The sequence below is a fragment of the Somniosus microcephalus genome, chromosome 26, assembly GCF_052327205.1.
Source record: "Somniosus microcephalus isolate GS21.2 chromosome 26, FLI_Smic_1.0, whole genome shotgun sequence".
NCBI lineage: Eukaryota > Metazoa > Chordata > Chondrichthyes > Squaliformes > Somniosidae > Somniosus > Somniosus microcephalus.
This window is the reverse complement of record NC_141012.1, coordinates 6,896,820-6,924,618: the sequence shown is the minus strand read 5'-3', so window position 1 is coordinate 6,924,618 and position 27,799 is coordinate 6,896,820. Positions and strand designations below refer to the sequence as shown.

Genomic DNA, 27,799 nt, shown 5'->3' with positions numbered 1-27,799 from the left:
GTGGAGGAAGCACCAGCAGTGGACCCTATCGAGATATTTTATTCGTCAATAATTGAACGATTGCCAGTAACGAACGCGGATATAGAGAAGGAGACCCGCAATGATCCGACGCTGTCTCGGGTATATGATTTGACGGTGAGGGGATGGCCAACACATGGCGACTCACTGTTGCCAGCATTCTCATCCAGAAGAAAACAGCTGTCAGTATGCCAGGGGACAGTGATGTGTGGATCCAGAGTGGTGATTCCACCCAAGTTAAGGGAGAGAGTGCTAAATGAGCTACATGAAGGTCATCTGGGGGGAGTGAAAATGAAAAGCCTTGCTAGGGCTTATGTGTGGTGGCCGGGAATCGATCAACAAATCGAAGACCTAACTAAGAGCTGCTTAGGATGCCAGAAGGTCCAAAATGCACCACCACATGCCCCTCTACACCCATGGGAGTGGCCCTCCTCTCCATGGCAACAGGTGCATATTGATTTCGCTGGTCCATTCATGGACTCAATGTTCTTAATAGCAGTGGATGCTCATTCGAAGTGGCCTGAGGTGATAAAAATGTCCTCAACCACTACAGAGAAAACGATTGCAGTCCTACGGACCATATTTGCCAGAAACGGTTTGCCAGAGCAGATTTGCTCTGATAATGGACCACAGTTTGTGTCTGAAGAGTTTCAAAAATGTATGAGAAGGAATGGGGTAAGGCATTACACATCCGCCCCGTATCATCCAGCCACAAATGGATTGGCTGAGAGGTTCGTACAAACCTTTAAGAAGGCGATAAAGGCCATGTGCGACGATGAAATTCCACTACAGCATAAGATGGACAATTTCTTATTAGCCTACCGCAACGCGACACATGCAGTTACCAACCAGACCCCGGCCATGATGTTCTTTAACTGAAGGTTGAGATCTCGTCTGGACTTGCTCAGACCAAATGTGCGAAGAAATGTTGAGGACAAACAATTCCAGCACATCAATGAGAAGCCGACAAGGAGCTTCAATGTAGGACAACCAGTCTTGGCCCGTGACTATCGAACAGAGAAATGGCAACCCGGAACGATATGCACAAGGCAGGGGCCATTAATGTACACAGTGGATGTCGGGGAGAGCATTGTGAGACGCCACGTCGATCAGATCTTAGTGTCACAGGAACGCGTCAACCCCATGTCTCGAGTACCTGGGGATGAACCCGACATACCGGTAGCATCTACCTCAGAACCAGTAGCAGTGGAACCCGATGAACTACCCGATGAAAAGGGGTCAGAATCGCCTCTGCAGCAAGAACAAGAACCTCAGGAAAGGTGCTATCCCGAAAGGGTCAGGAAGCCACCCCAAAGACTGAATCTATAAATGGACTATTGTTGTTTAATGTACATGTTAAAGTGTTGTTATTTGAATATTAGGGGTACTACTAATCTAAAAGGGGAGGAATTGTAGTGTATGTACCTTTAAGACAGAACTACTTTTACAGCTCCTGTATACTGTAGTACCGGCAGTGACCACACCTGTATATAAGCCTTGCGCATGCCTCTGTACCCCCAGTCTTGAGACTACCCTCCTCCAGTAAATACCTGTTATTGTTAAGTTACAGCATCCGTGTGGTTATTGAAAAACAGCATACTCTCAGAATCACGGATCTAACATAATCTCTTATGTGGGACCTTATCGAAAGCCTTCTGAAAGTCCAAATACACCACATCCACTGGTTCTCTCTTATTTATTTTACTAGTTACATCCTCAAAAAATTCCAGTAGATTAGTCAAGCACGATTTACCTTTTGTAAATCCACAAAGTACAGATGTGCAATTTCCAGTTTATTCAGAGATCCACTGGCAGAGAATATATTTTTGGTTTCTTTTTTCTCTTTTCTTTTTACTTTGACATTAAAGATTTAGAGGGATTTCCTCCACCACCATCCCCCCCTGCCCACCCCCCACCGCCTTTTCACAATGTATCCGGAATTCCGAACAGTTCATAGAAACATAGAAGATAGGAGCAGGAGTATGCCATTCGGCCCCTCGAGCCTGTTCCGCCATTTAATGAGATCATGGCTGATCATCCAAACTCAGTACCCTGTCCCTGCTTTCTCCCCATATCCCTTGATCCCTTTAGCCTTAAGAAATATATCTAACTCCTTCTTGAATATATTTAATGAATTGGCCTCAACTGCCCTGTGTGGCAGAGAATTCCACAGGTTCACCACTCTCTGGGTGAAGAAATTCCTCCTCATCTCAGTCCTAAATGGCTTAGACTGTGACCCCTGGTTCTGGACTCCCCGACCATCGGGAACATCCTTCCTGCATCTAGTCTGTCTAGTCCTGTTAGAATTTTATAAGTTTCAATGAGATCCCCTCTCATTCTTCTAAACTCTAGCGAATATAAGCCTAATCGACCCAATCTCTCCTCATACGTCATTCCTGCCATCCCAGGTATCAGTCTGATGAATCTTCGCTGCACTCCCTTCATGGCAAGAGGAGTCTCTTGGAGAAGAGTGGAGTATCCAAGCAGAATTATAATGCAGCAATCCAACCAGTGGATTCAGAGTCAATCATGAGTAGTCAGCAAAGTCTGAGGGGTATAAACATGTTATTTGATCCCAGGAGTGGTCGCCCGAGCTACCCATAGAATACAGATGTTTCAGCACGGAAAGAGTTCATTGGGCTCACTGCAATCCAATCCCCTTGCAGCACCCTTTCGTATTTTTCTTCCTCGAGTGTTTAGAATTGCGGAATATTTTCCAACATGCAGCGTGCATTCATGGCCCAGGACATGCCAGAAGGGTGATGGTTTTTCTCAACATTGGATCGTTGTGAAAAAGCAGAGGTGATCAATTAGGCCTCGCCCCTCCCTATCTCTGTAACCTCCTCCAGCCCTACAACCCTCCAAGATCTCTGCGCTCCTCCATTTCTCACCTCCTAAGCATCCCTGATTTCCATTGCTCCACCATTGGTGGCCGTGCCTTCAGCTGCCTGGGCCCTAAGCTCTGGAATTCCCATCCTAAACCTCGCCGCCTCTCTACCTCTCTTTCCTCCTTAAGGATATACTTGCCATAGAGGGAGTGCAATGAAGGTTCACCAGACTGGTTCCTGGGATGGGGGGATTGTCCTATGAGGACAGATTGAGTAGACTAGGCCTATATTTTCTAAAGTTTAGAAGAATGAGAGGTGATCTCATTGAAACATACAAAATTCTTACAGGGCTTGACAGGGTAGATGCAGGGAGGATGTTTCCCCTGACTGGGGAGTCTAGAACCAGGGGTCACAGTCTCAGAATAGGGGGTCGGCCATTTAGGACTGAGCTGAGGAGAAATGTCTTCACTCAGAGGGTGGTGAATCTTTGGAATTCTCCACCCCAGAGGGCTGTGGAGGCTCAGTCATTGAGTATATTCAAGACCGAGATCGATAGATTTTTGGATATTAAGGGAATCAAGGGATATGGGGATAGTGCAGGAAAGTGGAGATGAGGTAGAAGATCAGCCGTGATCTTATTGAATGGCAGAGCAGGCTCGAGGGGCCGAATGGCCGACTCCTGCTCCTATCTCTTATGTTCTTAAAACCTATCTCTTAGACCGAGCTTTTAGTCACCTATCCTAGTATCTCTTTATGTGGTTCGCTGTCAAATTTTGTTTGCTTACACTCCTGTGAAGCGCCCTGGGACATTTTACTACGCTAAAGGCGCTGTATAAATACAAGTTGTTGTTGTCATTGAGAAACAGAATCACCGCTACCCTTTCCAGGATGATGGAAGGAAACCGCCCAAGCACAAATGGAAGGCTTTCAGTTTTCCGCCCGCACCCAGATCCAGAACTGTCTCCCAGACTTTCCACGCTTAAAAGGGTGAAAAACAGGAGGACCAAGGCAAAATCTAGGTTGGAAGGTTTGGTTGAGGATCTGGGAGAGAGATGGAGCAAGGTGGAGGGTTGCAGCGAGAGCATCCGAGGATGCATAGCCCAGACGGCAGAAGGGTTTGCAAGCAATGGTGGAGCGGAGGTAAGGGGGGACACACAACAGGAAGAGCGAGGAGTGTGAACTGGGATGTAAGTCAAGGAAGAGAGGCTGCAGATGACAGAGAGATTTGAAGATAAAAGAAAGACTTGCATTTCTATAGCGCCTTTCACGACCTCAGGATGTCCCAAAGCGCTTTACAGCCAATGAATTATGTACCAAGTGCAGTCACTGTTGTAATGTAGGAAACGCGGCAGCCAATTTGTTCACAGCAAGCTACGGGAGCAGTAGCATAGTGGATATGTTACTGGACTAATAATCCAGAGGTCTTGACTAACGATCCAGAGACGTGAGTTCAAATCCCACCCCAACAGCTGGGGAATTTAAATTCAATCAATTAAATAAATCTGGAATAAAAAATGATCAGTGAACTACCGGATTGTCGTAAAAACCCATCTGGTTCACTAATGTCCTTTAGAGAAGGAAATCTGCCGTCCTTACCCGGTCTGGCCTACAATGTGACTCCAGACCCACAGCAATGATGTGGTTGACTCTTAACTGCCCTCTGAAATGGCCTAACAAGCCACTCAGTTGTCAAGAAGGCAGCTCACCACCACCTTCTCGAGGGCAATTAGGGATGGGCAATAAATGCTGGCCTTGCCAGCAACGGCCACATCCCGTGAATGAATAACAACAAAAAGCTCCCACAAACAGCAATGTGATAATGACCGGATAATCTGTTTTTAGTGATGTTGGTTGAGGGATAAATATTGGAGAACCCCCCTGCTCTTCTTCGAAATAGTGTCCATGGGATCTTTTACATCCACCTGAGAGAGCAGACGGGGCCTCGGTTTAACGTCTCATCCAAAAGACGGCACCTCCGACAGTGCAGCACTCCCTCAGCACTGCACTGGGAGTGTCAGCCTAGATTTTTTGTGCTCAAGTCCCTGGAGTGGGACTGTGAACCCACAACCTTCTGACTCAGAGGCGAGAGTGCTGCCCACTGAGCCATGGCTGACATACTTTGAAAATTTGAAAGCAATGCAGTCTACACCCCCCAAGTAGGTACAGGCGTTGGTGGTCAATCCTTGACAAGCAAACGACCTCTCACCTTCTTCAAGTGGCAGCAACGTGATGGCGATGCTGAGACGCCCACTCCCGAGGCTCACCAGGTGAGGCCTGTCCGTCTGTAATTTCAACCCCTTCCCCGTATCAATCAGGTCCAGAGGAGTGTTCTGTCAAAAAAAGAAGAGTGTCACGAATTGTTCACCAAATGGCTTAGGATAACATAAGAATAGGAGCAGGAGTCAGCCATTCGGCCCCTCGAGCCTGCTCCGCCATTCAATGAGATCATGGCTGATCTTCTACCTCATCTCCACTTTCCTGAACTATCCCCATATCCCTTGATTCCCTTAGAGTCCAAAAATCAATCTCTGTCTTGAATATACTCAATGACTGAGCCGCCACAGCCCTCTGGGGTAGAGAATTCCAAAGATTCACCACCCTCTGAGTGAAGGAATTTCTCCTCATCTCAGTCCTAAATGGCCGACCCCTTATTCTGAGACTGTGACCCCTGGTTCTAGACTCTCCAGCCAGGGGAAACATCCTCCCTGCATCTGCCCTGTCAATCCCCCTCAGAATCTTATTTGTTTCAATGAGATCACCTCTCATTTCTTCTAAACAAGAATATAGGCCCGTTCTACTCAATAACACAGGGCTATTTAACAAACAATGGACTCGATGAGTTTAAAAACAGTGCGAAGAGCGATAACACCGTTTGGCTTTGGCTCAATTTGGTTTGTATAATGAAAGTTTTCACTGCAGGAGGGCAGCAAGCATTCTAACTATACTTAGGAGCTAGAATACGACTCAGAATTATCAAAGTCATGAACAACATTCTCTGTGACTGTGAGAGTGGTACATTATCTCCACTCACCCTTCTCAACATATCTGCAGCCTCTGATACAGTCCACCACACCATCCTCCTTCAACCCCTCTTCTTTGTTGTCCAGCTCATTGGGACTGCCCTCACTTGGTTCCACTCTGACTTATCGGTAACGATGGCAGTCTCGGGAGTCCCTCAAGACTACATTCCCCTCACGCTACATCAGACTATTTGCAACCTCAGCATTCTATTCAACCCCAAACGGAACTTCCCTCCATCACAAAGACCGTCCTACTTCCACCTCTGAAATGTCCTCTACGTCATCCCTGCCTCAACCACTCTTCCGCTGAAACCCTCATCCATGCCTTTGTCACCCCCCCACCCCCCCCAGGCAAGGTCATCGCAATACACCTCCACCCTCTGTCAACATCAGCTCATTTCAAACTCGACTGACAGTATCCTATCCCGCACCAGGTTCTACTCACACATCACCCTGTCTTTGCTGACATATTGGCTCCTGGTCCCCCCTCAACGGGCAGGATTTTCATTGAGCCGGGAAGGGGATTAGTGCCAATTAACTGCCAGTTAACAGGTAGTTAACAGGCAGTTTTTAGCCTAATCCCTATTTTTATCCCTGAATTGTGGGATTCCCGACGGCTCCAAACCACGCCAAGTTAGCGAGGTGGGCCGGCGGGCTGAAGGGCTTGGAGGGGTCGAGATGTCCGGTGTTCAGGTGAGTGATGGGTGCATGAGTGCAGAGGTAAGTGTGTTTGGTGTGTTTGAAGTGTTTAAAGAAGTTTTACTTACCTTTACAGCCTTCCTTCCTTCAGGTCTCGGGAGTCCCTCATCTCACCAGCACAGAAAGCAAAATGGCCGCGATCTGTCAAAAATTGCAGCATTCAGCTTTCTGTTCCGGGAAGATCTCTAAATCATCCTGAGAGGAAGGAATTAACTTGGCGTACAGATTGTCAGTGTTTGACAGCTTCAAACAGCTGTGAAACGCTGATATTTCATCTGTCAAAAGCTCTTGACAGATGAAATTTCAATCTGTGACGTCACCTGTTGCCGGGTGGCCCTTAATTGGCCTGCTGAGTCCGCTGGGTGAGCTCAACAAGGTCAATGAAGTCTAAATCGCGTGGGTTGGCTAGAACTCGATGGAGGCGGGACTACAACCTCGAAAGTTGTAGTCCCACCTCCTACCCGCCTCCTCAATGAAAATCCAGCCCATCGCCTCCAATTGGAAATTCTCACTCACTGAGTTTAAATGCCCTCTTGGCCTTGCCGCTTCCTATCTCTGTTACCTCCTCCAGTCCTAAATCGCCCCCACACCCCCCCGGAACTCACAATTTCTCAGACATCTTTGCCCCACCACACTGGCGATTGCACTTACTTATGATTGGCTTAATTCAACACTGGGAGGTGAACTTGCCAACTTAGCCATCAGCTGAATTAAGATCCTCCTCAAGCATGTCAGAACTAAACGTGGAGTGGGATTTGATTCTGATGCTGTTTATTGTAAAGGAAAGTAACAGACTTGCATTTCTATAGCGCCTTTCAGGACCTCAGGATGTCCCAAGGCGCTTTACAGCCAACGAAGGACTTTCTGAAGTGTAGTCGCTGTTGTAATGTAGGAAACACAGCAGCCAATTTGTGCACAGCAAGCTCCCACAAAACAGCAATGAGATACATAACCATAACTACTTTTTAAAATTCATTCCCAGGATGTGGGCGTCGCTGGCAAGGCCGGCATTTATTGCCCATCCCTGATTGTCCTTGAGAAGGTGGTGGTGAGCCGCCTTCTTGAACCGCTGCAGTCCGTGTGGTGAAGGTATTCCCACAGTGCTGTTAGGGAGGGAGTTCCAGGATTTTGACCCAGCGATGATGAAGGAACGGCCGATATATTTCCCAATCAGGATGGCGTGTGACTTGGAGGGGAACTTGGAGGTGGTGGTGTTCCCTGTAGTAGTAATTTTGATCAAGGGATAAATATTGGCCAGAACACCGGGGGGCAACTCCCCTGCTTTTCTTCGAACAGTGCCCAGTGATCGTTTAAGGCTGCCTGAGAGGGTAGACGAGGCCTCGGTTTAATGTCTCATTTAAAAGACGGCACCTCCAACAATGCAGCGCTCCCTCAGTACAGCACTGGGAGTGTCAGCCTAGATTAGGTGCTCAAGTCCCTGGAGTGGGGACTTGAACCCACAACCTTCTGACTCAGAGGCGAGAGTGCTGCCCACTGAGCCACGGCTGACACCTGTAGCAAGAATCCTTCAGCTTCTATAACAACATTTGTTGCTGGTGAACGAGCATCTGGATAAGATCTGCAAGCCCGTGTTGCCATGGTAGTTTCAAGTCCCTTGAATTCCGACTGCTCACCCCGGGGCACGATCCCGGGGAATTGCTGTTCCACTCTGCTCCAATTAATTAACTCGTGTCACGGTATCATCTCCTGGTGTCAGGGAAGCTGGATTCTCTCGGAGGTCAACACATAATCCACCTTTCCACTTGTGGCAGACTGCTCCACTTCATTCCTTGACTTGTTAGTTTTTTTTAAACCACAGGGATTGCACTGTGTCAGCCCCGAGAGTCTCCAGTCTGACTTGTCTAGGAATCGGTGCACTTGCAGCAGGGATGAACAAGGGAACATCTCACTGTCTGGTTTATCCCTGTGATTTTCTACTGTCGCTCCTGAACACACCGACTGATTCTGCCATACCGCGTGCGTGCGCCTGTGCATGAGTGCATATATATATGCATGTGTGGTGCGTGTGTGTAAATGTGCGTGTGCATGTATATATGCATGTGTGGTGTGTGTGTAAATGTGTGTGTGCATGTATATATGTATGTGTGGTGTGTGTGTAAATGTGCGTGTGCATGTATATATGCATGTGTGGTGTGTGTATAAATGTGTGTGTGCATGTATATATGCATGTATGGTGTGTGTGTAAATGTGTGTGTGCAAGTATATATGTGCGTGTGTGTGTGCATATATTTTTTTTTCAATCTTTTCCTTTAAAATAGTTCTTAAATTTGTTGTTCTTACACCAGAGAGGGTGCAGAGGAGATTTACGAGGATGTTGCCTGGGCTGGGGAATTTTAGCTATGAGGAAAGATTGGACAGGCTGAGGTTGTTTTCTTTGGAACAGAGGAGGCTGAGGGGAGACCTAATTGAGGTGTATAAATGTATGAGGGGCCGAGATAGAGTGGATAGGAAGGATCTGTTTCCCTGAGCAGAGGGGTCAATAACCAGGGGGCATAGATTTAAAGTAATTGGTTGGAAGTTTAGAGGGGATTTCAGGAGAACTTTTTTCACCCAGAGGGTGGTGGGGGTCTGGAACTCACTGCCCGAAAGGGTGGTAGAGGCAGAAATCCTCATCACATTTAAAAAGTACTTGGATAGGCACTTGAAGAGCCGTAACCTACAGGGCTACGGACCAAGAGCTGGAAAGTGGGATTAGGCTGGAGAGCTCTTTGTCGGTCAGCACAGACAGGATGGGCCGAATGGCCTCCTTCTGTGCTGTAAATTTCTATGATTACAACATTGCCTACACTTCATAAAGTGCTTCATTGGCTGTAAAGCACCTTGGGCCATCCTGAGGCTGTGAAAGGCGCTATAGAGATGCAAGTTCTTTCTTTCCAAAGGTTTGTGACCAACTATACATAGAGCTCTAAAACATTGCAGTACTTTTTAAAAATTCATTTATGGGATGTGGGCGTCGCTGGCAAGGCCAGCATTTATTGCCCATCCCTAATTGCCCCTTGAGAAGGTGGAGGTGAGACGCCTTCTTGAACCGCTGCAGTCCGTGTGGTGAAGGTGCTCCCACAGTGCTGTTAGGGAGGGAGTGCCAGGATTTTGACCCAGCGACGATGAAGGATCGGCGATATATTTCCAAGTCAGGATGGTGTGTGACTTGGAGGGGAACTTGGGGGTGGTGGTGTTCCCATGCGCCTGCTGCCCTTGTCCTTCTAGGTGGAAGAGGTTGCGGGTTTGGGAGGTGCTGCCGAAGAAGCCTTGGCGAGTTGCTGCAGTGCCTCTTGTAGATGGTGCACACTGCAGCCACGGTACGCTAGTGGTGGAGGGAGTGAATGTTTAAGGTGGTGGATGGGGTGCCAATCAAGTGGGCTGCTTTGTCCTGGATGGTGTCGAGCTTCTCGAGTGATGTTGGAGCTGCACTCATCCAGGCAAGTGGGGACATGCTGCTGGAACTGTTGAAATGTGTGGCCCCGATTTTAACTCCAGGTGGATTCCCCGCTCGGGCCTGAGTTAAAATTACATTCGGGTCTCAATGATGTCATCGGGCCGCAACATGCAGATGTAAAGAAGGACCCTGTTGGCTGCGGGCGTGTCCTTGCCGCCTGCTCAGGAGAGCAGGTTAAAATTGCAGATGTTGCAATCATGGCGGCTTTCAGACTGGTAAGAGCCGGGGCGATTTTAACCGCCCGTCCGCCAGGTTTCTGTTGAGCGAGTAGGGTTAAAATCGTCCCACCCCGCACCCCCCCACCGTGTGTTAGTGAGAGTGTAAACAATGTGATCGGAGAAAATATTCCATCCCATAATGAGGAGCTGTGGGACAAGCTATCTCCAAAAGAGTAGCAGACAAGGAAGAGCTGCACTAATAAGATTAACGTTATCCAATTACATTCAAAATGATTTGGCAGCAACCGCACTAAAGTGATTAAGAGATAGGCTCCGCAGTACATGTAACCAGCATCCAACAAGTCCCAGGCAACATCATTCATCTCACAGGATCAGCTGTGGCATGTGCGGAATGCTTTGAAATCTGTATTTACTCAGCCACCACTGTACAGCATTGTGGGTCAAGTGTGCTGATAGACGTCACGTTCAACAGTTCAATTCAGTCGGGGCGAGAGTGTCAGCCGTGGCTCAGTGTGTGACACACTCTTTCACCTCTGAGTCAGAAGGTCGTGGGTTCAAGTCTCACTCCGGAGACTTGAGCTCGTAATCTAGGCTGACACTCCCAGTGCAGCGCTGAGGGAGCCCCGCACTGTCGGAGGGGCAGTACTGAGGGAGCGCCGCACTGTCGGAGGGGCAGTACTGAGGGAGCGCCGTACTGTCAGAGGGGCAGTACTGAGGGAGCGCCGCACTGTCAGAGGGGCAGTACTGAGGGAGCGCCGCACTGTCGGAGGGGCAGTACTGAGGGAGCGCCGTACTGTCAGAGGGGCAGTACTGAGGGAGCGCCGCACTGTCGGAGGGGCAGTACTGAGGGAGCGCCGTACTGTCAAAGGGGCAGTACTGAGGGAGCGCCGCACTGTCAGAGGGGCAGTACTGAGGGAGCGCCGCACTGTCGGAGGGGCAGTACTAAGGAATGCCGCACTGTCGGAGGGGCAGTACTGAGGGAGGGCCGCACTGTCGGAGGGGCAGTACTGAGGGAGCCCTGCACTGTCAGAAGGGCAGTACTGAGGGAGCGCCGCGCTGTCGGAGGGGCAGTACTGAGGGAGCGTCGCACTGTCGGAAGGACGGTACTGAGGGAGCGCTGCACTGTCGGTGGGGCAGTACTGAGGGAGCGCCACACTGTTGGAGGGACAGTACTGAGGGAGCACCGCACTGTCAGAGGGACAGAACTGAGGGAGCACCGCACTGTCAGAGGGACAACACTGAGCGATCGCCACACTGTCGCGGGGCAGTACTGAGGGAGCACCACACTGTTGGCGGTACCTTCTTTTGGCTGAGATGGTTAAACTCAATGAAGAACAGCGGAGTTCTCCCCGGTGTCCTGGCCAATATTTATCCCTCAATCAACATCACTAAAACAGATTATCTGGTCATTATCACATTGTTGTTTGTGGGAGCTTGCTGTGCGCAAACTGGCTGCTGCGTTCCCTACATTACAACAGTTACTACACTTCAAAAAATACTTCATTGGCTGTAAAGCGCTTTGGGACGTCCTGAGGTGGTGAAAGGCGCTATAGAAATGCAGGTCTTCATTTTTTATTTGTAAAATGCAACATCCACACAGATACAACACACTGGCCACCTAGCTCAGCCCTCACAACGTTTGGAACACAGGAACAGGAGGAGGCCATTCGGCCCCTCCACCCTGTTCTGCCATTCAATGAGCTCATGGCTGATCTGTGACCTAACTCCATACGGGACGTCCCGAAGCGCTTTACAGCCAATGAAGTACTGTTGAAGTGAAGTCACTGTTGTGATGTAGGAAATGCGGCAGCAACACAATATGAACCAGAAATGGAAGCTTTCCACTTCCTAATTGTGTGTTCCTTATACTGGATGGAAAATCCCGGGCTTCAGGTGCGCAATGGCCCGACTGGTGCGCCCAGCGCTTTCCGGGAGCGCCGGGAAAATTTATTCTCATGCTTTCAGGAGAGTCAACGGTGCAGATCAATGCTCCCAACCTGGAGGGCCTTTCATCATTCTCTTTTCAAATGGATCAAATCACAAATTGGCAGAGGCCGAGGAACAGGCTATCTACACACTGAACCAGAGAATGGTGACAGGAGGAACCTGGAGAGGGAGAATTTGTTACTTTTTTTTAAAATAGGGTGAATCTCTGTCGGTTGTGCTACTCGCAGTCTGCCTGTCCTTCCCCTTCGAACTTTCCTCCTGTCAGCCCTCTCCCCGAGAATGGTCCTCCCTCTTGCTCCTCTGCCACACTGCCCGTACAGGTTAATTCTCATATCATTCATCATTCCCTAGAGTTTAGAAGAATGAAAGGTGGTCTCATTGAGATGTATATGATTCTTAAGGGGCTTGACAGGGTAGATGCAGGGAGGATATTTCCCCTGGCTGGGGAGTCTAGAACCAGGGGTCACAGTCTCAGAATAAGGGGTCATCCATTTAGGACTGAGAGGAGGAAAAATTTCTTCACTCAAAGGATTGTGAATCTTTGGGATTCTCTACCCCAGAGGGCTGTGGTTGAATATATTCAAGACTGAGATCGATAGGTTTATGGATACTAAGGGAACCAAGAAATATGGAATCGGGTGGGAAGGTGGAGGATCAGCCATGATCTCATTGAATGGCGGAGCAGGCTCGAAGGGCCAAATGGCCGACTCCTGCTCCTATTTCTTATGTTCTTGAAAGTTCTGGGTTAATCCATTATCGCCATATGTATGTATTTGTGTGTGCAGGCACTCCCTGTCCATTTCTTTGTCGTGATTTTTAGTCGCGCTGTTATGTCAATACAGGAAACTTTCATTTAACCGGAGGTTAAATGTCCGGAAAGCTCTATCTACCGGCAAAATTCAGGAGCCGTTTCCTATAAGTTTCTTTACTTCTCGTTGCTTTTTTTTTCCAGTCAGGCTCTGCAAGGTCTAGCTGAAGCTGTTGCTTAGCTACAGAGACGCTTTTAAGCTGTTGCTAAGCAACAGGGTTTGTTGATTCACACGGAGCTCAAAAGCTCCGTATGTTTTAACATTAGCGCTGGTTTCTACAGCAGTTTTGATGGGCCGCACCAGCTCGGTCCCGTCAGTGCCGGATACCAGAAAGTTTCCTGTATTTAACATTGAAACTGTCTAGGTAAACTTTTAGCATGTAGATTCTATATGTAAACAGCTTCAGGCTCTGCTCAGTCGGTGGTGCTGTGGAATGGGTGTCCAAAGTTCCTCTCCCAACTCCGTCACCAATTTTTAAATGAAATTCATCAACTGACTGTGGGCGATTTAATCATTTCTTTCGTCTACTAGCAAGCACACTAAGTGTCACACTTGTTTCTTATCACACATTAGAAAGGAAAGAAAGAAACTTGCACTATTATAAGTCCCTCCACCTGCCGAGGACGTCCCAAAGTGTTTCACAGACAATGAAGCAGTTTTGAATGATCGGCAGATGTGGCAGCCAATCTGTACACAGTAAAGTCCCACAAACAGCTATGAGATCAATAACCAGATAATCTGTTTTAGTGATGTTGGTTGAAGGATAAATGTTGGCCAGGACACCGGGGAGAATTCCCCATCTCTCCTTTGAAATAGTGGCTGCGGGAACTTTTACGTCCACCTGAGAGAGCAGACGGGGCCTCGGTTTAATGTCTCCTCCGAAAGTCGGCACCTCCGACAGTGCAGCACTCCCTCAGTACTGCACTGGGAGTGTCGGCCTGGATTACGTGCTCAAATCTCAGGAGTGGGGCTTGAACCCACGACCTTCAGACTCAGAGAGAGTGCTACGGCTGACAAGGCTACAATGCATCAGCACCAAGCCTCATAAGCTGGCTGTGATTGAGAGTTTTATATTTAATTCACACACATTGCAAACCAATCTATCTGCCAACCCACCATCTGCGATGCCTTGGAAGATGCACTGAGATTGTAACAGAACAAAGATAAAAAGTGCTGCCAATATATTCCGGACTTAATCGTTCATCTCTTTTGTGCCTCACCCAGCATCTTTTACCTGAATGGTTTTCTGTGATTTTTTCATTTGACCAACAGTGTCTCTGTTCGGTTTGTCCATGATTACATCATTTACAATCGCTCCTTCACACTCTTGGATATCCTGAAAGAAAAGGGGAGAAAAAAAGTTATTTTCTGATTAGTTGTTTCATTGAAACATACAGCACGGAAGGAGGCCATTCAGCCCATCTTTGAAAGAACTATCCAGAACTATCCAATTAGTCCCACTCCCCTGTCCTTTCCCTATAGACCTAAGTTTTCTTTTTCAACTATTTATCCAATTCCCTTTTGAAATTTACTATTGAATCTGCTTTGAAAAACAGGGGGAGTCGAGGGTTACGGGGAGCGGGCAGGGAAGTGGAGTTGAGGCCAAGATCAGATCAGCCATAATCGCATTGAATGGCGGAGCAGGCTCGAGGGGCCGAATGGCCTACTCCTGCTCCTATTTCTTATGTTCTTATGCTTAAATTGTGGATTGGAGCTTAAACCCACAACCTTGTGATTCAGAGGAGCGAGAGTTACCAAACTGACACATCGATTAAAATGAACCAAAGATTGCTCGATCCGTTGCTGTCTCTTAAAGGTCTATGAAGATAAATGTAGGGAACTTCGCACATCTGGCCTGATGTGTTAGCAGGATGCTCCAGATCGAGATCACTAATAGTGCACTGGAACACAGAAGGTTAAGGGGCGTTCTCACGGAGGGGTTCAAAGTCCAGAAGGGTTTTGACAGAGTGAATCGTGAATAATTGTCTCCACTGGCTGGTGAAGGGCATGTGAGCAAATGGGGGTAAGTTAGAAGTTATCGGAATATGGAACTCCTAGCACAAGTGGCAAATAGGGCAGAGTCTGGAAAGGGAATGAATAAATACTGAAAACAGAATAACACAATAGGGTGCAGGGAAAGGGCAGGGAAATGGGATTAGAATTAAGTGATAGCAGTGGCACAGGCCTGATGGGCTGAACGGCCTCTTCCTGTGTTGTAATTCTATGACCCAATATGCACCTCTGCAGGGTCCCCCCCCGGAAATGTCTCTTTCCGAGGTTCTATTGCCAGGTCTGGCATGCATTCCTCTTGACAGTAATCCTCTGCCAAACAGCAATGCACATTTAAGGGTTAAGAAGGGTACACGAGCTCAGATAAAAACCGCAGCGCACACTCCCCCTCTGGTCGGACGGGGCTGTCTGTCATTAACAAGCCATGCTGGTTAATGCTTTTAAAAAAGAAAATGATGAAGGTTCTTCTTAAGCCAGCTGCCTGTCTTGCGCGTACGGGAAAAAAAAACCTGAAGCCATATGTGCGGAGAAAATTGAAAACAAATCCTCCGACGTTCAGTATTCCAGATCGCAGCTGTTACACACCCACTCCCCACACCACCCGCCACCCAGCCCACTTCCCACCCCTGCCAGCTTTCCGCGGCGTGGAGAGAGGCGGACTGAAGATGGGACCGTTGCCAAGCTCAGCTGCCAGGGCAACGCAACAGCAGCACTCCTCCCAACAGTTCTAATGAAGGGATTTCATAACGGAAGCAATTATCGGCACAGCCACCAGGGACTATTAGAGTGAGGGAGGGGGGCAGTGGGGGGTAAGCACACATTTTACCAGTCACTTCCCTCCCTGCTCCCCATGAAACCACAACCGTACTGTTGTTAATTCAATTATTTTTAGTGTTTAGAAGCCTTTACGGCCTCTATGACTCATCATCTCAACTAACGAGATAGATTGAGCATCATGACTTGAAAGTAAAAAGAAAGACTTGCATTTCTATAGCGCCATTCACAACCCCAGGGCGTCCCAAAGCCAATTAAGTACTTTTTGAAATGCAGTCACTGTTGTAATGTAGAAAACGTGGCAGCCAATTTGCGCACAGCAAGCTCCCACAAACAGTAACGTGATAATGACCAGATAGTCTATTGTTAGGTGACGTTGCTTGAGGGATAAATATTGGGCCCAGGACACGAAGGAGAACTCCCATTCTTTTATTCAAAATAGTGCCATGGGATCTTTTACGTCAATGTGAGAGAGCAGACGCGGCCTCGGTTTAACGTCTCATCTGAAAGACAGCACCTCCGACAGTGCAGCACTCCCTCAGTACTGCCCCTCCGACAGTGCGGCGCTCCCTCAGTACTGACCCTCCGACAGTGCGGCGCTCCCTCAGTACTGCCCCTCCGACAGTGCGGCGCTCCCTCAGTACTGCCCCTCCGACAGTGCGGCGCTCCCTCAGTACTGCCCCTCCGACAGTGCGGTGCTCCCTCAGTACTGCCCCTCCAACAGTGCAGCGCTCCCTCAGTGCTGCCCCTCCGACAGTGCAGCACTTGTGAAAGGTGCTGTATAAATGCAAGTTGATTCTTCTTCAGAGAGACATGATCTTGGGGGCCCCTTGATCAGAGAGGGCAAAGATATGCTCTCCAGGGACTCCAGCAAGAAAGCAGGTGTGTGGACGTTGGGCGAGTTCAGGACTGGCCTCGGCTTTGATGCCCTCCATGGTGGAATAGCCCACGCACTGTCTTGGCTCCCATATGAAGAATGGTTACTTGGGGAAGGTACCAGAGGATGGCCGGCAGACCCGTCAACACCTTCCCCATAGGATTAGCGACAGGCGAATGAAGCATTCTGCTTTGAAATAATGTTATCCGTTAAACTCTCCAATCCAAATTTCAGAACCCTTGTACAACTCTCTGCCACACAACCCGAGAGCTTTAAACCACAACTTTTAAACTCAAGAGAACTGAGGCTGCCGCAGCTCCAGTGACTAGCAATATCTGAAGACAAATTTAATCCAGTTTGAAAAACATTTCAAATAGATTGGAATTGAGATTAGATGATATCATGTCAGGCAGATGTTGGAAAAAGAAGCTCCTGCCAGATAAAGAAATCTTATCAAATGAATTGTGGAATGTTTGAACCGCTGCCCTTGCTCAACAATAATGACTTGCATTTATATAGCGCCCTTAATATAGTAAAACGTCCCAAGGCGCTTCACATGAGCGATTATCAAACAAAATTTGACACCGAGCCACAGAAGGAGACATTAGGACGGGTGACCAAAAGCTTGGTCAAAGAGGTCAGTTTTAAGGAGTGTCTTAAAGAAGGAGTGAGAGGCGGAGAGGTTCAGGGAAGGAATTCCAGAGCTTAGGGCCCAGGCAGCTGAAAGCACGGCCGCCAATGGTGGAGCGATGGAAATCGGGGGATGAGCAAGAGGCCAGAATTGGAGGAGCGCAGAGATCTCGGAGGGTTGTGGGGCTGGAGGAGGTTCCAGAGATAGGGAGGGGTGAGGCCATGGAGGGGTTTGAAAAACAAACATTAGAATTTTAAAATCGATGCGTTGCCGGACCGGGTGTCAATGTAGGTCAACGAGCACAAGTCAAGAGTCGCCACACTTCAAAGTAACTGCAAGAGAAATGCTTGGGGAGCGATGGAGAGACGTTAGACAAACAAAGCCCCATTCAGCCATCGGGGACCTAGTTGCAAGTTTGTTAACGGTAATGGTACACTCGCAGGTATGTCCGCTCTAAACTCTGGCAAGGGCGCAGTTGCCTGGACATTTCACACGGGACCACTCTGCCCCATTTGCTCTTGCTTTTCAAACAACTTAGAAACCGTGCAGATCCGCAGCGACCCTACTTAAAAAGAGAAGCTACATTAGAAACCCTTAGGTCACCCTCCCAGAGCACATTTAGAAGCAACACAAGAACATATCTTTATTAAGCAAAACACAAACCTACACACACACACAGACACACATAGGCACACACACACACACACTCACACAGACACATACACACTCACACACACACACACACAGACAGACCCACACACACACAGTTTCCCCCACCCCACAACACTGAGAATCGCACCAGAAGCAATCACTTACAGGATGGGCTTGCTCCGTAAGCAGAAACTCTGATGTTGGGAGCCAAGACACATCTTAGAGAGAAACTAGCACATGATTCACAGTTCAACATAGATAAAAGTAGCAGATGTCTCCCTGGGGGTGGGGGGAGGGAGAGGTAACACCGAGATGCTGACGGCTGGGCAGAAGAAAAGCATGAAATGACTTGTACTTTAGAGAAATAATAATGATCTCATATGGCAGCCTGCGAGCACGTTCGTGCTAATCAGGTTATTCATGCAGGTTCACACGGGCTCAAACCCAAAAAATGTGAAATATTTGCCGCAAGGTAATGTATCAACATTCTGGAGTCTGCCCTGACAACAGGTTGTTAAAGAAAAGTCACAGCCCAACTTTATTATAAAGTGCATTGCAGTACTTGCAAGTGCCCATCGTCGACCTGTAACATTCACCGCAAGAGAATTTCTCACCAATTAGCTGCCTATTGTTTCACCGGTAGAAGACAGCCTGGGGCTTTCCCTGTGGCACTGCTTTCCCTGTGGCACTGCATAAGTGTAGTCACTGCTGTAATGTAGGAAACGCGGCAACCAATTTGTGCACGGCAAGCTCCCACATGCTGTAATGTGATAATGACCAGACCACGGGATCTTTTACACCCACCTGAGAGAACAGACGGGGCTTCGGTTTAACGTCTCATCCGAAAGACGGCACCTCCGACAGTGCAGTGCTCCCTCAGTACTGCCCCTCCGACAGTGCGGCGCTCCCTCAGTACTGCCCCTCCGACAGTGCGGCACTCAGTCAGTGCTGCCCCTCCGACAGTGCACCCCTCCCTCAGTACTGCCCCTCCGACTGTGCGGCGCTCCCTCAGTACTGCCCCTCCGACAGTGCGGCGCACCTTCAGTACTGCCCCTCCGACAGTGCACCCCTCCCTCAGTACTGCCCCTCCGACTGTGCGGCGCTCCCTCAGTACTGCCCCTCCGACAGTGCGGCGCACCTTCAGTACTGCCCCTCCGACAGTGCACCCCTCCCTCAGTACTGCCCCTCCGACTGTGCGGCGCTCCCTCAGTACGGCCCCTCCGACAGTGCGGCGCTCCCTCAGTACTGCCCCTCTGACAATGCGGCGCTCCCTCAGTACTGCCTCTCCGACAGTGCAGCGCTCCCTCAGTACTGCCCCTCCGACAGTGCGACACTCCCTCAGTACTGCCCCTCCGACAGTGCGGCGCTCCCTCAGTACTGCCCCTCCGACAGTGCGGCGCTCCCTCAGTACTGCCCCTCCGACAGTGCGACACTCCCTCAGTACTGCCCCTCCGACAGTGCGACACTCCCTCAGTACTGCCCCTCCGACAGTGCGGCGCTCCCTCAGTACTGCCCCTCCGACAGTGCGACACTCCCTCAGTACTGCCCCTCCGACAGTGCGACACTCCCTCAGCACTGCCCCTCCGACAGTGCGGCGCTCCCTCAGTACTGCGTTGGGAGTGTGACCCTGAATATTTCCGCTCAAGTCTCTGGAGTGGGACTTTGAACCCACAACCTTCTGACTGAGAGGCGAGAGTGCTGCCCACTGAGCCACGGCTGTCTAGGCTGGTGGTTTTGGGGGTGCTATAGTTGGTATTGGTTCGCTGAGTGATGGGATTGGGAACTCAGTCCTGGTTTTGCTGCTAATTTATGGAGTGATTCCAATAATAATAACGTGTATTTATCCAGCGGCTTTAATGTAGTAAAACGTCCCAAGGCGATTCACAGGAGCGATTATCAAACAAAATTTGACACCGAGCTACAGAAGGAGATAATAGGACAGGTGACCAAAAGCTTGGTCAAAGAGGTAGATTTTAAGGAGCGTCTTAAAGGAGGACAGAGAGGTGGAGAGGTTTAGGGAGGGAATTCCAGAGCTTGGGGCCCAGGGAGCTGAAGGCACGGCCGCCAATGGTGGAGCGATTAAATCAGGGATGCGCTAGAGACCAGAATTAGAAGGAGTGCCGAGATCTCAGGGGTTGTGGGGCTGGAGGAGGTTACAGTGATAGGGAGGGTGAGAGGCCATGGTGGGATTTGAAAACAAGAATGGGAATTTTAAAATCGAGGTGCTGGCGGACTGGGAGTCAATATCAGTCGGCGAGTACATGGATGATGGGCGAACGGGACTGCAATGTGTGTGGACTTTAAGCAGGGCTCAGCTGTGATGTTGGTCATTCTTCAATAGTCTGCAGATACTCGCTGCCCAGACTCACTCCAGAAGGGCAGCCATCCTGGGGATTGGGCAAGAGGGTTAGAGGGACAGTTTCTTCTGGGTAATCACAGAGGTCCTGGCAGCTCGTTTCAAAAGCAGAAAGATGACCACCCAATCTCCCCTTAGTGTCACATTTGATGAAAGGCTGTTTGGCCTGGCTCGACCAGTCTCATGACACCTCCAAGGCACCGCCTGCCTGAGTGCCAAAGATCGGGAGATGCCTCCCTGGAAGGTTACGAAGAACCATGCTCTTTTCTTCAAATCCCAGAATATAGGGACCTTCTCCGCTTTGGGGAGAGCCAAGGAGCATGAGAAATGGAGACGTACGATCCAACAAGCATTGCTCTAAAGGAGCATGCTACAATAGCGGAACAGGCTTGAGGGGCTGAATGGCCTATTCCTGTTCCTAGCTCCTATGATGATGGTTTCAGGGCAGTCTTAATGGTTGACCATGAATGATTGATCCACATCTCTTTCAGGTAGCTGACATGGATGAGGGAGCAAGAGAACATGTAGGAGCCTCGACTTCAAATGAATGAGATGCTAATCGCATCACGGTAAACAAAGCACAGATGTCTAAGAAGTTCTGACGAAAGCAATGAAGTTATGCTAAACCTTTATAAAATACTGGCTAGGCCTCAGCTTGGAGATTTTTGGACTCCAGGGGAATCGAGGGATATGGGGATCGGGCGAGAAGGTGGAGTTGAGCCATGATCTCATTGAATGGCGGAGCAGGCTCGAAGGGCCGAATGGCCGACTCCTGCTCCTATTTCTTATGTTCTTATTGTATTTAATTCTGGACACCACACTTTAGGAAGGATGTCGCGGCCTTGGAGTGGGTGCAGAAGAGATTTACGAGAATGATTCCAGGGATGAGGGACTTCAGTTATGTGGCGAGACTGGAGAAGCTGGGGTTGTTCTCCTTAGAGCCGAGAAGGTTAAGAGGAGATTTGATAGAGCTGTTCAAAATCATGAGGGGTCTGGACAGAGTAGATAGAGAGAAACTGTTTCCAGTGGCTGAAGGGTTGGTAACCAGAGGACACGGATTTAAGGTGATTGGCACAAGAACCAGAGGGGGAGGTGAGGAAACATTTTTTTACGCAGTGAGTTGTTGTGATCTGGAACGCGCTGCCTGAAAGGGTGGTGGAAGCAGATTCAATAGTAACTTTCAAAAGGGAATTGGATAAATACTTGAAGGGAAAACATTTACAGGGATACGGGGAAAGAGCCGGGGAGTGAGACTAACTGGAGAGCTCTACCAAAGAGCCGGCACAGGTACGATGGGCCGAATGGCCTCCTTCTGTGCTGTATCAATCTATGATTCTCTGAAAGTTCACTGACCTGAAACATTAACTCAGTTTCTCTCTCCACAGATGCTGCCTGACCTGCTGAGTATCTCCAGCATTTTCTGTTTATATTTCAGATTTCCAGCATCTGCAGTATTTTGCCTTTGTCTCAGAATCTGCAGACCTGTTTTTCTCTACATTATCTTATACTTGGAATTAAGCTGGGCCATGCAGGCAGGGAGACTTACACATAGCCCAATGCACATTCAAACAACCATTAATCATTTCTAGATGTTTCTCTCAGATTGTAAGGAAGATTTCTTGTAGAAACACGTTGTTTTTCTAGTATTTCTTTGATCACTTTCCTATATGCCCATTAGAATGAACCCACACCTAAATTAGTATGCATGGTCCTCTATCATTCACTCTGTCTCTCTGCTATTCAAGTGCTCTTGCTCTCCCTCATGCAGGTTTCTTCGGCAGCACCTCCCAAACCCGCGATCTCTTCCACCTAGAAGGACAAGGGCAGCAGGCGCATGGGAACACCACCACCCCCAAGTTCCCCTCCAAGTCACACACCATCCTGACTTGGAAATATATCGGCCGTTCCTTCATCGTCGCTGGGTCAAAATCCTGGAACTCCCTCCCTAACAGCACTGTGGGAGCACCTTCACCACACGGACTGCAGCGGTTCAAGAAGGCGGCTCACCACCACCTTCTCAAGGGCAATTAGGGATGGGCAATAAATGCTGGCCTTGCCAGCGACGCCCACATCCCATTTACGAATTAAAAAAGTCAGTTTCTCTCTTGGCCATTCAGTCATTTTCTCGTTCTGTTGTTCATTTTCTCTCTCTTTCTCTGTTCAACCTCTTTCCTTCTTGCCATTTAACCACGGTCTCTGGCTGTGCAACTGTTGGCACCTCTTGTTATTCAGTCAGTCCCTCCATCTGGTTCTCTGTTATTCTCCTCTCCCAACCTTAGTTCATTCGTTGGTCCCTCCCTTTTTCTGAAGCACATACAAAAGGGAATTTTAACTCCCCACCAGCCAGTTTCAGCCAGGAGTGGGACTAATTGGAGAGCTCTTTCAGAGAGCCGGCACAGGCACAATGGGCCGAATGGCCTCCTTCTGTACTGTACAATTCTATGACTTTTTATGTGCGACATGAATAAGTCATCAAAGTAACATTGCTTCCCAAACCAAGGTAAAGGTCCCACAGCCCTGAGAGCAGGGGTAAGATTAATGTCTAGGGTTTCCTCCAGTACTTCAGTGAGAAAAGCTGGCAGTGAATGAAAGGGAATATTAGATTTTTACAGCGTTCCATGTGGATAGGAAGGAGCTATTTCCCCGAGCAGAGAGGTCAATAACCAGGGGACATAGATTTAAAGTAATTGGTAGAAGGATTAGAGGGGAGTTGAGGAGAACTTTTTTCACCCAGAGGGTGGTGGGGGTCTGGAACTCACTGCCTGAAAGGATGGTAGAGGCAGAAACCCTCATCACATTTAAAAAGTACTTGGATATGCACTGGAAGTGCCGGAACCCACAGGACTACGGACCAAGAGCTGGAAAGTGGGATTAGGCTGGAGAGCTCTTTTTCGGCCGGCACAGACACGATGGGCCGAATGGCCTCCTCCTGTGCTGTAAATTTCTATGATTCACGTTCAACTTCCAGGATTAAGTACGGCCTGTCTGCTTAAAGCTGGAGGTGGCGTTTTGAGAGATTTGGAAGGATTTAGCAAGCACTTTTAATCCCACGGTCAGCACAACAGCAAAATCGAGAGATGATTTCTCCAACTTTTTTAAACATGATGGAAATGAAAAAATCGGGAGGATAGATCTTGGCATTGTGCCCCGGTGTAAAACGGGTGATAGCGAATTGTCAGCCCATTTTAGATCTCCAACTGGCTTCAGTGGAAATAAAAATGGGGAGAGGCGTAAAATCTGGCCGCCGGCTCTCTATTGCCCGGTTTACACCATCGCACGAAGCCAAGATCTACCCCGGGGAATCCAATTGCAGCAACAGATTGGCACAGCTTGTTAAAAAGCTCAGACACAACTAATTATCAAAGGACCCCGAATTGAAGGATTATTTTAAAGGAAAAAGGGGTCTTTTTTTTTAACACGTACTGAGAAAGCTGGGGGAAGGGGCAAGGGCCAGCGTGCGGAACAGCACCACGCTTAACAATAGAGCGGGAGGGAAGAAGTTAACGAGGAAGAGTAGCGTTTACATGGCTCCGAGGTTTGGTGTTGGGCGCCTGTGGTTTGTAGAAGGGGCGAGACTGAAGGAGTGCCTGGAAATTAATGAGTTATAGCAGGAGATTGTGTGATGTGTCTAGAGTCCTGATCTCTGCAGAAAAACAACAACTTGTATTTATATAGCGCCTTTAACGTAGTAAAATGTCCCGAGGTGCTTCACAGGAGCGTTACCAGACAAAATTTGACACCGAGCCACGTAAGGAGATATTAGGGCAAGTGACCAAAAGTTGGTCAAAGAGGTTGGGTTTTAAGGAGAGTCTTAAAGTAGGAAAGAGAGGCAGAGAGGTTTCGGGAGGGAATTCCAGAGATTAGGGCCCAGGATGGCTGAAGGCACGGCCGCCAATGGTGGAGCGATTAAAATCGGGGGTGCGCAATAGGGCAGTATTGGAGGAGCGCAGAGATCTCGGAGGATTCTAGGGCTAGAGGAGGTTACAGAGATAGGGAGGGGCGAGGCCATCGAGGGATTTGAAGGACTGTTTTCTGCGCCTTTTGGTCCTTTCCTTATGCTTTGATTGCTCAGCAAGCTGACTAGAGAAGTGAATGACTTTGTCCATTTGTAATGTAATGCCTGCCCAAGAGACCCAGTTTGGATCAGATTGCAATGAGAGTGGCTGAATTATATGATTTCAACAAAAGGTTTGCTCAGTTCTGTATCTTCGCCATCCAATCAAATTGGTGGATTGAAAGGTAGGTAAGTCTACACTTATACAAAGGTAAAATACTGCGGATGCTGGAAATCTGAAATATAAACAGAAAATGCTGGAAACACTCAGCAGGGCAGGCAGCATCTGTGGAGAGTGAAACAGACTCAACGGGGGTAATTTTAACCCCCAAAAACTGGTAGGTTGGGGTTGGGGTGAGATGTTAAAATTTTAAAAATCTCAAATCAGACCCCAACCTGCCTCCAACCAGCCCACTTAACGGAGGTGGTCAGGGTGCAGGTTGGCAATTTAAATATTTTAGCGAGGCTGGCAGCCTCTGATTTAACCTGCTTTGCAGGTTTAACCCTGGCCGGCTGGGTTTCCCAGGCCTCGGGAAACCCGGCAGCTGACAGAAGGGAGGCGAGGACAGCTTCGGGGAGAAGGGAAGTGCCTTCACAGCACGGCTTGCAGGCCAGGAGCAGCAGGAGCGCAGGAGCGCATCCCCGCAGCCTGCCAAGCTCACCGTCTTCCCCGGGATCGGACCCCCAGCCCCAGCAGCAACCTTCCCTTTAAGCTGGGCGACCGCGCGGCACCCTGTGGCTCCCGCGCAGTCGGTGAGCCGGCTTTCAACTAGAAAGACCGCCCGTGCGCGGAATTTTGAATGAGACCATTAAAGGGGCCGTGCGGGCCAAAAAAAATTAGAGGGAGAACATTGCCCAGCAGACCCCCCCACCCCCTCACCCCAGGACTGAGGATCGCACCCCCAGGGCCAGTGATTGGGCCCCCGACCTTCCATGCTCCCACCAGCAGCTGCAGGCTCCTTCCTGTGGTTGTGGCCTGCTCCGTTGAGTGCCCCCCCTGCCCGACTGGAAGCCGAGCCTGTCGATCAGGCTGACCTACAGGCGGGGATCCCGTTTCCCAGACTTCGGGGTTTCCCGACCGAGACTCCGCCCCTCCGCCTACACAACCCGCCCCCGTCAATGTCGGGGCCAGCGGTTCAGGTCGATGACCTTTCATCAGAACTTCACTCCACTGTACTGGGTTTTGGGGCCAATCCCTGACAGCTCAAATCATAAGCAGATTAAGTTAGATCAGCTCATTAAACCAATGGTGTGTTTAATTCCGTGCTGCATTACAGAAACATGAAGCAATTTGCAAAAATCATTTTTTTTTATTGGAATATTTCACATATAAAAAACATTATTATTCTGTCATTTCATTACCAATTACTTTGTGCTACAATATTGGAGGACACCCACTCTATCTGTTAGCCTGCACTGTGCATTACAAAGTCAAATTAGCATAATAATCTTTCCTTTCCTATTTACAATGAATAGTGATTTCTCCCCCAACCCATTAAAATCATAGAACATTTCAGCGCATATTTCCAGCAAATGTTTTTATACAAGGAGGCTTCTTTATTTTCCCTCCGATTTTCTCGCCTTTTATCTCCTCTGCTGCGCACACTGGCTCTTGGGCTCCAGCTCCCTGACTGTCGCCTGTCCCCCAGCACCTCACCCATGTGGCCATGCGGGAACCAGGACAAAGGAGGCCACTGATCCGTCCCACCATCTATTGCAGCCAAGCCCAACTTTATCACCACTGTGCCCATCCATCACCCCTGCCCTCTGACCTCTCCTGGGTCTCTGTCCCAAACGCATTCGTTTCAAAATTCTCATCCTCGTTCTAGGTCAATCCAGGCTGACACTCCCAGTGCAGTGCTGAGGGAGTGCCGCACTGTCGGAGGTGCCGTCTTTCGGATGAGACGTTAAACTGAGGCCCCGTCTGCCCTCTCGGGTGGACGCAAAAGATCCCATGGCACTATTTTGAAGAGCAGGGGGAGTTCTCCCCGGTGTCCTGGGGCCAATATTAATCCTTCAATCAACATCACTAAAACACATTATCTGGTCATTATCACATTGCTGTTTGTGGGAGCTTGCTGTGCGCAAATTGGCTGCCGCATTTCCCACATTACAGCAGTGAGTCCACTTTAAAAAAAAGTACTTGGTTGGCTGTAAAGCGCTTTGGGACGTCCGGTGGTCATGAGAGGCGCTATAGAAATGCAAGTCTTTCTTTACCCACTCAGTCAACAGGGGTTTAGAGAGAATCTGCAGAAACATTTCATGGGCCCATTTTACTGAAAAAGTAACGTTGTGTGGATGGCATTATTAATGTGCAAATCGTCAGCAGCGTGCGGTGAGGGAGAGATTCCCCGTGAGTTGCGAATCGCCACAAGTTGCTGGACGGTTTGCGCCGCTCCGCCGTTAGCCTCGCGAAAACGACATCTCGCGCTCAACCTCCCCGTGAGTTTTGTGAAGTTGCTGCATTTGCGCATTAATTACCCGTTAAACTCGCCGCAGAAAGTTAAGCCTAATAATTAACAGCATAAGCACACGTTTAACGACATGATAATTGTTATTGACTGCCAAGCAACCTCTCTGGCCCAGAAAGTGAACAATTATATGTGTGGCGTCTCATTCCTTCAGGTTGTGAATTGTTTTAAATGTTAAAAATGTCAAATTTGAAACGTTTAACTTTTTTTCTTACTTTTTCTTTCTATCTCTTTTTTTTCTCTCTCTCTTAATCCAATCTTTCCCTCTCTTTCTGTACCTGATTTGACTCTAATTCGCTCTGTTTCCTTCTCTGTCGTTCCTCTGTTTCTTTCTCAATCGGTAAATCTCACCGGTTGAGGAGATCGACCGTCGGTCCCCGAGGTCCCAGATACCCCGCTGCCCTCGCCGCGCCATTATCAGCTCGCGCCCCCAGCGACTTTGTGGGCGGAAAATATTAAAATCTAAATATGCACGGACAAGTCGAAGCAACGGGTTACGCCGAGCTCCAGCGAAATCTGTGCCTTCATGTCCTGTACTGGACGCACTTGTCAGTTATTAGACAGGAATCCAATCCAGCGGGTCAGGTGACATCACAGGCCATTAGAATGAAGATTAACCAATTTATCATCGACAGCTGGACCACGGAGCAGGGCTGTTATCCGTAACGCACCGACATCTGTCCAGCATTATTAATAATATTTAAAGGGCAGTAAATTCTGAGATATAATGAGCATTTTGTTCTGTGCTGTCTGTGGCCGAGTCATTCGGTTCCACAGGACAAGCAACGGTTTGATTCAGAGCGGATTTTCTTTTCTCACACTGGTTAGACTTTTGAGCAATTTTAGAAAGAAGGACTCACATTTCTCCAGCGCCTTTCACAACTACCGGACGTCCCAAAGCGCTTTACAGCCAATGAAGTACTTTTTTTGAAGTGTAGTCACTGTTGTCATGTGGGAAACGCGGCAGTCAATTTGCGCACAGCAAGCTCCCACAAACAGTGATGCGATAATGACCAGA

At 48.8% G+C, this 27,799-nt stretch overlaps 1 protein-coding gene across 20 annotated transcripts in view; it reads right to left on the bottom strand.

Moving 5' to 3' along the window:
* Window positions 1–27,799, bottom strand: part of phldb1b (pleckstrin homology-like domain, family B, member 1b) — a 326,558-nt gene that overhangs the window by 248,097 nt on the left and 50,662 nt on the right. For all 20 annotated transcript variants that reach the window (XM_085967718.1, XM_085967708.1, XM_085967710.1 and 17 more), the window contains exons 2-3: window positions 14,192–14,293; window positions 5,053–5,176 (exon numbers count right to left, since the gene is read on the bottom strand). In XM_085967718.1, the coding sequence (XP_085823844.1) occupies window positions 5,053–5,176; window positions 14,192–14,251 (184 nt within the window). In that variant the 5' untranslated portion in view covers window positions 14,252–14,293. The remainder of the gene's footprint in view (window positions 1–5,052; window positions 5,177–14,191; window positions 14,294–27,799) is intronic.